General features: G+C 42.9%; 1 protein-coding gene across 2 annotated transcripts in view; it reads left to right on the top strand.

Annotated features, from left to right (window-relative positions):
* Positions 11,186-12,287, top strand: part of RBL1 (RB transcriptional corepressor like 1) — a 61,671-nt gene continuing 60,569 nt past the window's right edge. For both annotated transcript variants that reach the window (XM_018057832.1, XM_018057831.1), the window contains exon 1: positions 11,186-11,625. In XM_018057832.1, the coding sequence (XP_017913321.1) occupies positions 11,470-11,625 (156 nt within the window). In that variant the 5' untranslated portion in view covers positions 11,186-11,469. The remainder of the gene's footprint in view (positions 11,626-12,287) is intronic.

Here is a 12,287-nt window from a genome sequence, read left to right as displayed (position 1 = left end):
AAGTGGTGTAATACTAAAGTATCTGATATATGTAAAGTTTCCACTCCTTACTTTCCCTCTCTTATTTTCCTGATTCCTCTCCTACAACAGCTATCAGATCCTCAAATAGTTCTAGGATGGGAACTGTTATTTGTTGAGGACCACTGTCTGTTTTAACCTTTAACCACAGATGGAAAAAATTTTCTTACAAGTAGACATTTTCTGAGAAAGAGATTTGTTTTTACTGAGTGAATACTTTGATAAGCTGCATATGGAAGGTTGGGACTAGATTAATTAGAGATGGTCTCTTATGGGCTAATTCCCAGGCTCTTGTTTGAGGAACGTAAGTGGAGAGCAGAGCTCAGTTATTTAAGGCAATGGAGAGGCATCTTGGAGGTGGGATGGGAAAAGAGAAAGGAAATGAGGCAACTGGCATATGAAGAAGAGACACATCCAATGGTGGATTGCATAAAGTTGTATGACTCCCTATCCCATCTCACATTCACCCCATCCCTCTGCCAAGACATCTTTAGGAACACATTTCTCCATGATTCATGGTAAGCTGGATATATATGTGACAGCCAAGGGTGGCTTCAAGAGCAAGACTCCTACTCAAGAGAGGTCTTCATATTTGGGACTAGCAGACAGCTTGAGCTAAAAGGCAGGCTCCAGCTGCCCATGGACTAACTTCACCCTCAAGCAGAGCTAAGAGTACACCTTTAGGGTGGCCACTGGATGCCAAGCTTCAATGCACTGAGCATATTGGAGTTACATGCACCCCTTACTGCTTTCTCTTTGGTCTTACTACGTGCCACCAACTCCACTCTCCCCTTTTGAACTATCCATTTTGTCAATCACGCAATGAAGATGATTAATGCATATTGAGTGCTTACAATAAACCAGATTCTAAGTACATTGTATAGTTAACTCTTTTAATCCTCATTACCACTCCATGTATTATTATCTCCATTTGGCAGATGGGGAAGCTAAGGGACAGAACGTGAAGGTGACTTGCCCAAGGTCACACAACTAGTAAATTCACAAACTCAAGTTCTGGCTCGAAAACCCACATCCTTGGCCGGTCTGCTCTGCTCCTCTCCAGTGTGCTGTTTCCCTTCATTGTGAATAAAGATTTCCTCTACACTTCATCTCAGTTGTTGAATTCATGTAATCAAACAAATGTTGTGAAATGTTATTGAGCCTCAGATTACAAATACAAAGTTTGAACATTTCTTACCTAAAAGTGAGTGCATCTTATTTGCCAACACCCTCCTCCCCGCCCCGCCCCCGCAATGGGATAGAATGCACATGCTACAATGTAAGGAGTGAAGTTAGAGCAAAAAGTGGTGATTATTCTTGAGGAATATTTTCTGAGTCCTTGGTTTAATCTCATGAGCTATCCGTGTCTCACGGCAGGAAACAGATCTTTTAGATTTAGGAAGCAGTTTAGACCTCCAGTGGCATATAAGAGGTTGAGTGAATCCTTTCTCTATACTCATATTTACCCTAGAGTTGCCCTCCAGGTGGTATTTTATTGTCTGAGTAATACCACTACCAGGGAGTAGCAAGCACAACAATGCTTATTCTATTTTATTTATGTTTATTGTGTTAAAATCCACAGAGAGAAGCATCCATTAAGAGAGGCTTGCGCTTCACTCAACTACCTCAGTGGTTTGGGAAGGACTGAAGAAGCACTTAATAGTGATTGTATGGACAAGTCTATTCTAAATATCTCCATGACTTTTACATAAGGCTCTCTTCATAGATAGGTTTATGTTTTTATGGAATTTTAAAAATATACAAAACAAATATTTCTGGACACTTAATTTGTTGTAATATGTTGAAATAAAAGTTTCATACAATTAAATATCATTTTCACTTTATTTTCATCGTATACTTTTCAAATGTACTGTTTGTTATCCATTACTTGCCCAACCGTGTCTTTATTATTTTATATTTTCCCTTTTTTAAAACTTTGAGTATCACTTTTCCTCCTTATTCTGAGATATGTATTCTTTCTCCTTCTTATTGAAGTCTTTCAGCCAACTAAAAACCTACTAAACGCTGAATTTAAGCTCAGAACATGTATTAGTTGATCTTAGGAAATCACTTTTTTGGCAAGAGGGGCACAACACTAAGAAGGAAAAGAATTTCTAGGCAGTTCATGTGTTGTGACCTTAAAACTAAAGGAGCTGGTATTTCCAAGGATGTTTGCACTGCAATAGTTTTGGTGATTTTTTTAATACTTTTTTTTTTTTTTTTGGATCACACAATGTTGCAGCATGTGGTTTTTCAGTTGCAGCCTGCAAGATCTAATTCCCCAACCACGGATTGAACCTGGGCTTGCTGAACTGGAGGGGAGAGTCTTAGCCCCTGGACCACCAGGGAAGTGCTGTCTTAGTGATTTCTAAAGAGTTTTTGCGTTGTATTCAGTTCAGTTCAGTTCAGTCGCTCAGTCGTGTCCGACTCTTTGCGACCCCATGAATCGCAGCATGCCAGGTACTGCCTAGATTATCATTTTAGGTCAAAACCCCTTAGAATTTATAAGTCTGGCCAACCAATTCCATTACATTTTAGTATTTTATATGAAAAAATTTTTTCAAACAGGTTTTAGGCCAAACACATTTCTACAACTTCCTTTGTGGTAACCTATTTTAGAGCTTTAAATAGTCTTGTCATGTTTTGGGTTTTTCGTGGTTTTTTTTTTTTTTTAAGATTTCTAAGCCAAAATTTCTGGCAAAGTCATGTCCATCTCCTGCATTATTAAGATAATAAAAATAATAGAAATTTTTATTAAAATAATTGAAAATCTTTTTAAATTATAAAAGGATTTTCTAACTCAGACCTTCAAAGCTTTTCTTATTTGACAGTTAATGAAATTGCCACAGCATCATGGCTGCTAAAGAACCTGTTAAGATGTTTGAAATATTAGTATCATACCACCACCCAGGTCTTATCACTGCCGAAAGTGAAATAAAAGCATGAAACAGACATTATTAGTTAAGTAGTCTTGTGTTGAAACAAAATCAGTAAATGATTGAATCTGAAAATAATCTCAAGCTATTATCATCTCTGCATCTGATTCTTTATATGAAAGCCCCGACCTCAATGTACTTCTTTAAACTCAGGATATTAAGTCAGTTGGGGTTATTTGAAGTTAAAATACAGTATTTTTCAAAAGTTTAGAAAACTGTTTAGTCTTATTACAGATTAAATTGGTAATGCATGTGTGTGTTCATGCATCAGTCATGCTAAATCACTTCAGTCGTGTCCAACTCCTTGTGACCCTTTGGATAATAGCCTGCCAGGCTTCCCTGTCCATGGGATTTTTCAAGCAAGAATACTGGAGTAGGTTGCCATTTCCTCCTCCAGGGGATCTTCCTGACCCAGGGATTGAACCTGAGTCTCCTGTGTCTTCTGCATTGCAGATGAACTCTTTAGGCTTGAGAAGGTAATATTTGACCAAAGACTTAAAGGAAGTGAGGGAGGTGGTTAGGCAGATCTAGGGAAAGAACATTCTGGGCAGAGGAAATAGCCATTTCTAAGTCCTAAGGCTCCAGGGTCCCCTAGGCTAGTCAAGGAACCACAAGAAGGCCACTATGACCAGAGTGGGGTAGGAAAGCTGAGAGGAGCAAATGAAGACAGAGGAAAGTGAAGTAATAGACCATGACAAAGAGTTGGGCTTGACTCTGAATGACATGGGAGTCACTGAAGCATTTTCAAACTTGTGGATTTTTGCCAATTTCAGAGTTTTGTTTTTTTTTTAATGGCTTTTCAGTGGCTTAAGTTTGCATTTTCTCTTATTAGAAAAGTTGAGCATCTTTTCATGTCTAAATGCCATCTATATTTCCTTTCAGTTCAGTTCAGTTCAGTTCAGTCGCTCAATCGTGTCTGACCTTTGTGACCCCATGAATCGCAGCACGCCAGGCCTCCCTGTCCATGACCAACTCCCGGAGTTTACGCAGACTCACATCCATCGAGTCAGTGATGCCATCCAGCCATCTCATCCTCGGTCGTCCCCTTCTTCTCCTCCCCCCAATCCTTCCCAGCATCAGAGTCTTTTCCAATGAGTCAAGTCTTGGCATGAGGTGGCCAAAGTACTGGAGTTTCAGCTTTAGCATCATTCCTTCCAAAGAAATCCCAGGGTTGATCTTCAGAATGGACTGGTTGGATCTCCTTGCACTCCAAAGGACTCTCAAGAGTCTTCTCCAACACCACAGTTCAAAAGCATCAATTCTTTGGCGCATTCACCTGAGAAGGAAATGGCAACCCACACCAGTACTCTTGCTTGGAGAATCCCAGGGATGGGGAAGCCTGGTGGGCTACTGTCTATGGCGTCGCACAGAGTCAGACACGACTGAAGCAACTTAGCAGCAGCAGCAGCAGATTGTATTCAAGCCCTTCCCCCATTTTGAGATTTGTCTTTTTCACGTTGATTCATAAGAGCTTTTTATACTCAAGAAATTAGCCATTGGTCTGTTAGTTACAAATTCACTTAACACCTTAAATAGTTTAGTCACCTGGATTTTGCTTTCCTGTGTTGCATTTCAAACTTTAGACCTTGGCAAAGATATTGCAATTTTATATGAAAATTGATTCATGATTCTTCACCCCTATGTTAAATCATATATACAGAATATCATTTCTGAAATAAAATGTTTAGAAGTTCCTAGAAGCAGTTTTTAATTAACTGTTTATCCATAAAAACAAGTATAAAAAAAGTATTTTAAGTATCACTGTATACATATGTGATGGTCTATTTATTTTATGGCATACATTTTCTTTAGTTTTTGGCATAAGTTCAAAGTTAAAGATACAAAAAGATAACACACTAAAAGTAACTTTGTTCTCAGCTCACCACTATCAAATTTCTCTTCCCTTAAGCAACTACTGCTCTCACTTTCTCATGTATCCTTCCAGATATTTCATACAAATGTACAAACTCTGTTTGCTCTAAGTGAACACATTCCCAATCTCAATTAATCTACATTTAAGAATCAGTAATATTGATTGAGATATGACACATATGTGGAAAAAAAGTAGATCAGAGTTGATTGTAAGGCATCCATCTGTTTCTGATGCAGTAGAAAAGCAGTCGAGGAAACAGTAGTTATCATTGTTCTTTGTATAGAACTTTTATGTTTTTTTAATCTTGAATTGATTGTGTAATTTAGATATTATTGTTATCACCATTTAACAGATGAGGAAACAGACTCAGAGAGGTTAAAGCCAGAGAGTACAAAATCAGTAGGATTTTGTGCTAATAGTGCTAGGACTGGAGAAGGCAATGGCACCCCACTCCAGTACTCTTGCCTGGAAAATCCCATGGACAGGGGAGCCTGGTAGGCTGCAGTCCATGGGGTCGCGAACAGTCGGACACGACTGAGTGACTTCACTTTCACTTTTCTCTTTCATGCATTGGAGAAGGAAATGGCAACCCACTCCAGTGTTCTTGCCTGGAGAATCCCCGGGACTGGGTAGCCTGGTGGGCTGCCGTCTATGGGGTCACACAGAGTCGGACACGACTGAAGTGACTTAGCAGCAGTAGCAGCAGTGCTAGGACTTAGACTCAAGACTCTTGATTCCAATTCTCTGAACTTTCTTCAGTAGCTCCATAGGTAATAGCCTTAGCTGTTTCGAAGAAGAAAAGGAAAATATCAACTTCCCTAAATCGAATGAGGAAATTGAAACGAGGAAAAAAGCAATAGGGATAGTCTTGCTGAGACTATTCGCTATTGCCATCTTTGGGTGTTACATACATCTCTCTCATATGGCTTAATTTTTCCACCAAGACCTTCTCCTTAAAAGGCTTATACCTGGGGTGGGTTTTCACTAATGTTCAGTTTTCCAACTTCTCTGGGAACGCAATGGAGCAGGAGTTACCAAAGTATGTATAGATTGAGGAAACAAAAGTGATCCTAAGTTTTGGTTCTAGGTAGAATGAAGTCAATGTCAGGACAGTCTCTTAGAGGAAAACTTAAAAGAAAATAACTGTTTCTGAAATTTCTTCTAGTTACTGAACTGAGTCCCCAGGACACAGGTTTCGGTGGAGAAAGCCTTAGAATGAACATTTTTAAGTTAAATTGGGCTTTTCAGTTTTTAATTTCCTTATCTAAAGTCGGAAAGAGGTAGATAAAACCTAAATTGTCCTTGTGAGCAGGGCAGGCTCTAATTTCTCTCTAGGGACCCACTAGAGGACCATCACTTTTGCTTTTTCTCTGAGGAACAACAGTTAAGAATGATGAGGTCAGGTCTTGCCCCTCCCCCACAACTATTAACTGCTTTTTTTTTGTCTGTTAAAAGGTTAGGTGGTGAGTAGATTTTCCTAAGCCGGGCATGTGCCAACTAAGTAGTTGCTTAGGGCAGACTATCCCTGTTGCTTACAGCAAAGCTGGGGGACAAAAAAATTTGGGGCGGGGGGAGAATTTCAAAATGAAATAGTCATGTTGGGGAAAATAATCAAAACTTCATTGTACTTTCTTATACTTATTTTGGGGTTTGGAATTGTTTATATTTTGAATTATATTTGGGAGGGTATAGATTATAATCTTTTTAGTCTTGGAGCCTCTAAAGGTCTGAATCAGGCTCCTGACACATGCTCCAGGGAACTCTGAAATTTTAAATCCACAACTGGAGGCTGCTAATCATACAGATACTATGGGATTAAAATATAAACAACCTTCATGACATATCTGGATCAGAAATGGACAGTAAATCTATCTCACCACCCATAATTCATTTTCTATTCAAAGAAGCTCAATTGAGTGTTAACACAGGCCATTGGATAATAAAAACCAACATGTACCCTGAGAAAAAAGTAGGGAGAGCATATTGACAAAAGAGAAGAGTAAAAAAAAAAAAATGAAGGTGAGGCTGGATCAGTGCTTACCTACCTAAATTTGATTCAACTGGTAATAGTGAAGCCCTGAAGAGTCTTGAGAAAGAGACATGATACAAATGCTGCTTGAGAAAGACTAGACTAGTAAGTAAACATAAGATGGATTGGAAGAGAAGATATAACATGTTGAAAGACAACTAGAAATCGGGTGGAAGAGGAATCCACAAGATTTTGTGATTAGGTGTAGGGGATGAAGGAGCAGGAGAGTCAGTGATAACAAAAAGAACAGCATGGGCTGGGTTTTTTTGAGTTTGGCAGTCCTGTTTATTGAAAACCAATGACACAGTTTAACAGTCTGGGGTGGGGGGGTAGGGGGAAGAGTACAGTTTAAATCTGCTTTATTTCATAAGGGAAAGAAGGGAACTCAAGAGTATTTTCCTTTTCCTTTTATCTTGGCCTCATTTCCAAAGCTTGTACTTTCTAATAGTTCACTTCAGGATAGTCTGAGAATTACCACATGGCAAAAGGAAGATGTGAATGATTAATTGAATGTAAAGAGTTATAGGTCAAATGAATCAAAAGATAGGAGAGGAAAAGGGGAGGTTCACATAGACAGGATAATGACGTATTGAAAATCCAAAGTTAGAGCACAGACTCACTCCGGAGGAGGAGAAAACCCAGCATGCAGTGTTTCTCATTTTTTGTTTGGTGGATGACCTTTGAGAGGTGTGTCTTTTGTTTCTGGGTCATTTTCAAGCCAGCAGGGCCCCTCAGTTCAAATCTGGATGATCTGAAAGTCACAGCAAAAGAAGGATCAGTATCTTGCACATAGTAGGCATTCAGTAAACATATTTGGAATGAAGAAATGAAGGGTTTTCAGGTCTTAGTGTGTGTGCATGAAACAGGAAAACAAATCAGAATCATTCAGCTGCAAAGAAGAAATGGCCTTATAGTACATATACTGCAACTCACTGGAAACCCCACTACTGCCTAATAAGATGACAAATGCAGCAATGACTCTCTGGTTTTCTTTGGCTTATAATTCCTGTGAGCTGTTTCCTTTTATCTTGGTTTCTTTTCAAGACCAGAATGACCCTCTGAAATTCAGATCTGGATAAAAAAGAGATTAATGAGTTATGGCAAAGGCAAAAAACTTGAGGTCTCTGAGCTCTTATGATCTTGTCCATGACCAGCTATGAAAGCCAAGACCCCATGGGGTAGTCTTATTTTTATTCCACTTTTCTTCAAAACATTCCAATCATGATGTCTGTATTTAACAGAGTCAGGGATACTCCTCAACAAAGAAATATCCAAATCTTTACCACTGTCATCTCCCAACTGCATGTTGCTCTTTTCCACTCACCAGGGTGCCTAGCAGGTCTGTTTAATCTAGATGTGCAGTGATAACCTTCCAGAACCCGTCTTGGGCACCTTTTTCCAGGGCCTGGCTACATCGCTGACCTCTTAATCTTCAGTCTTTGCCTGTCCCTGATTATTCACATGCTTGCGTTTTCCAATCCTAGAAAATACCCTTCCATTTGGCTCTCCTCCACAGACTACATAAAGACAAGTTTTTACTTCGTATTCCAACTTTCTGACCTTCCTTCTAGCAGCCTCTCAACCACAGAAATCTCGCTTCCACTCCCACTATGCTAAAGACAGCTGCTTCTGGCAAAGGTTACTGAAATCATATGAAAGATAATATAGGAGGTCTTCGTTGAATTCCTCATCCTATTTGAATTCTCTGCAGTGTTGGACTCTATGGAATACTTCTCTCCCAGCCTCTGAAATACTGCTCCTCCTCCTTATACCTTCCTGGACAGTTTTTTTTTTTTCTTTTCATTCACTCCTAAAATTTTGCCTATTGCTGAAATGTTGGTACTCCTAGAAGGTCTACCCTTGAGTCTCTTCTCGTGCCAACACACTCCCTGAGTGATATGAACCTGCTCCCTTAGCTTCAGGTACTGCCTGAAAATTCCCAAATCTTCATGCCCAGGCTGCCTCCACTCCTAGAGCTCTTAAAGACAGATGCACAGCAGCTTAATTAGAAAACAAATGATCTAGGGACTTACCTGGCAATCCAGTGGTTTGATCTCTGGTCGGGGAACTAAGACCCTGAATGCCAAGTGCTGCGGCAAAAAAAAAAATCCAGTACAGGAAAACCTTCATCCATTTCATCTCCACTAATCCTGACAGTTCTTTGCTGACAGGAAGTTAGAAGGAGGGACAATGAGCCCTGTTAGAGACTCCTTGACCCTGGAAACAGATCTCCCCTTACCTGCCCATAACCTCGAAGTAAAATCTCCTAGGTGAGTCTCCATGCAGACACTACATGCCGATACCCCTTTCAGAAGATAATGAGATGGTCCTGAAGTTAGCTAGAAGAAAGCAGAGCTGGAAGTACCACATTTGAGTTTTTGGGGGGGAGTTTGAGTTTTTACTCATTTGTTACCCAGCCTGCAGATGGTACCCAAGTCCCAACCCTCTCTACGTGTGGGGAATGTAGAAGATTGGGAAAATGCTCAGGGGACAGGGGTGACCTTCTAAGATCCCCCACACAACAGTTCCAGAACTGATCTTACCCCTCTGGTTATACTCCATTCTAGTTGAGAGTATCACCTTCCGCAGCCCAAAAGGAAACCTATGTTATTGGAGACTCCTCCTCTTCAGCAGGGCTCGCTTCAGCTCTAGGACAGAGCTATCTCTGCAGGCTGGCTCCTATCTATGCTGGACTCATCTCCCACCATCTCCATACCTCTGCTCTCTACCCCCAACTAACCCACGTGTGACACCCAGAGGAACCTGCCTGCACAGACTTCACCTCCTTTTATTAAAATCTCCATGCTTTTACCCTTCTGAGATCCTTTGTAACCTAACTGGACCTGCTTCTGTTTTCTTCTCTGGTGACTCCTTCCCTCATCCAAGCAACAGTGGGCTCTTTGTCATTTTTAAACACACCATACTAAGTACTGAGTGCCAACTATGCCAGTCACTAATCCATAAACTCTGGAATACACTGAACATAAAAAGAAGGTTCCTGCTCTCATGCAACTCGCATTTTAGTAGGAAGAGCCAGCGAATAAACAAGATAATTTCAGATAGTAATAAGGTGCTATGAAGACAATGATATGGGGTGTGTGTGTGTGTGTGTCAGAGGAGAGATGCAGTTAGCTATTTTAAATACAGTGCTCAGGGATAGCTTGACAAGGCGACTTTTTGTTGAATGATGATCTGAAGCCAGAAAAGCAAAGATCCCACGTAGAGTATTTGCAGTTGTTTGACAAGCATGTGAGAAAGCCTTTGAGGAAAAAAATTGTTTGGCAGCTTGGCATGTCCAAGGCTCCAAAACAAAGCAGGTTGGAACTTATTACATACCTAAGAAAGAGGACAATGCCATAGATGAGGTGGGACCAGATCACATGGGGCCTTACAGGCCATGGAAAGAAGTTTGGAAATTATTTTAAGAGCAACAGGAATCTATTGAGGGATCTTGAGTGAAGGACTGAGGAGCTCTGATTTACCTTTTTAAAAGATTCTGGCTCTTCCCAGAGAAAGGGTTTTTGATGGAGCAGAAGGGTAAGCCTTCAGACCAGTTCCATGCCTTCAGGCTTATGCTCAAAGTGAAAGTGAAAGTGAAGTCGCTCAGTCGTGTCCAACTCTTTGCGACCCCACGGACTGTAGCCTACCAGGCTTCTCCATCCATGGGATTTTCCAGGCAAGAGTACTGGAGTGGGTTGCCATTTCCTTCTCCAGATCTTCCCGACCCAGGGATCCAACCCAGGTCTCCCGCAATGCAAGCAGACGCTTTACCCTCTAAGCCACCAGGGAATGCTCAGGCCATTCCTAAATCTGGAATGACAAGTTTTTACTGGGTTCCAGGGTCCCAGTTCCTAGGGCCCAGGGAGCTGAGGAATTGCCCCCTTACTCTCAGCTTTTTCAGCCCAGGTCAAGCCTTGTTTAGCCATCAAAAAGAGATGGACAGGTGTCTGCTAATATCGTTACCTCATCAATCCCTCAGTGATTCTAAAGACTGCTCTCTAGACGCTGGACACTCTGAGGGTGTCCGCCGAGGCCCTCCCCCGCCCTTGATGCTGTGGGACCGCTTTTTTCAGTCCCCTCCTGCATTTCCTAACTCAGAGAGCAAGTTCCGATCAAATTGTGATTGGAGTCCTGGGGCAAGCAGGCCCATGGGTTGGCGGGGCAGAAGACGTTTCTTCCTAAGATGAACGGGGTCACCTCGCTATTGGTGGACCTGCCTGAACCAAACAGCCACCAGGAAAGGGATGCGCCGCTGGCGCCAAAGCTGGATACAGACTACAACTCCCGGCAGACCCTGCGCGCGGACTGCCGATCCCTCCGCTACCAATTTGCCCCGCCGGCTGTGTTCTCCGCTGCCCGCCAAGGGCCAAATCCAGGTGTTTTTAGGCCCCGAAGTCGGTCTTCTTATCACATATCCGGAGAGGGACGGCTGGGAGCCCTTGAGGAGAAACGGACTTTTTTGAAGAGAAACGCGGATGCAGACCATCGAAGAGACGTCGTCCTGCAGCTCCCGATTTTCGCGCGCTTTTGGCGCGGGTGGTTGTGGGTAGCGCGCCCAGGACGGAGAAAGGAGCCGGGGGGCTGTGACCGAGCCGCCCGCCGGGCCTGAGGGGATGGACGAGGACGATCCCCACGCCGAGGGGGCGGCAGTGGTCGCCGCGGCCGGGGAAGCGCTGCAGGCCCTGTGCCAGGAGCTGAACCTGGACGAGGGGAGCGCAGCCGAAGCCCTGGACGACTTCACTGCCATCCGGGGCAACTACAGCTTAGAGGTGAGCGGCGGCAGGTGGGGCGGCGGGACAGAGCTCGCCAGACCCCACCCCCGCCCCGCCCCTACCCCACCCTGTGGGGCGGTGGGAGTTTCCCCACCGGGAAGGGTCTCTGCCCAGCCGGGCGCCGAGGAGTGCGAAGCTGGAAGGGAGGGTATAGATCCCATCTCTCCATTTATTTTGAGGCGGGAAACCGAATTCCGGAAAAGGAGTGGCTTTTCCAAGGTCACACGCCACTCAGGGGTCGTTCCCTGGTCTTCAGACCAGCGCCACAGACGGCTTGGGAGTGCCCTTAAGTCTATTTGAGAAGCAAATACCATAACGATAAAAGCCTAAATGACTTGTGTGCCAAGACGCCGCTGCCCAGCGCTTTAGCCGTGTCGTCTTACTTGGTTCTCTCCACAACCCTTTTGACTATGTTCTGTGATCCCCATTACACAGATGAGGAAGCTGAACCCCAAAGAGGTTAAGCCCAAGGTCGCCCGGTTAATGGTGGAGCCCAGACTGAGTCTGAGCCATAATCTCTCTACCCTGCCGGCCCGAAGTGTGGGTTGCTTTTTTTTTTTTTGCCGTTTTGCCGCGGCACAGCTATTTCATCAGAGCCAATTGTGCACACAAGGCTTATCTCTGGGCCCCAGATTCCTCCTCCTTCAGACGGGGATAAT

This window comes from Capra hircus, chromosome 13 (genome assembly GCF_001704415.2).
Source record: "Capra hircus breed San Clemente chromosome 13, ASM170441v1, whole genome shotgun sequence".
Classification (NCBI taxonomy): Eukaryota; Metazoa; Chordata; class Mammalia; order Artiodactyla; family Bovidae; genus Capra; species Capra hircus.
The sequence above is the reverse complement of the archived record's forward strand: the minus strand, read 5'-3'. Positions and strand labels throughout refer to the sequence as shown.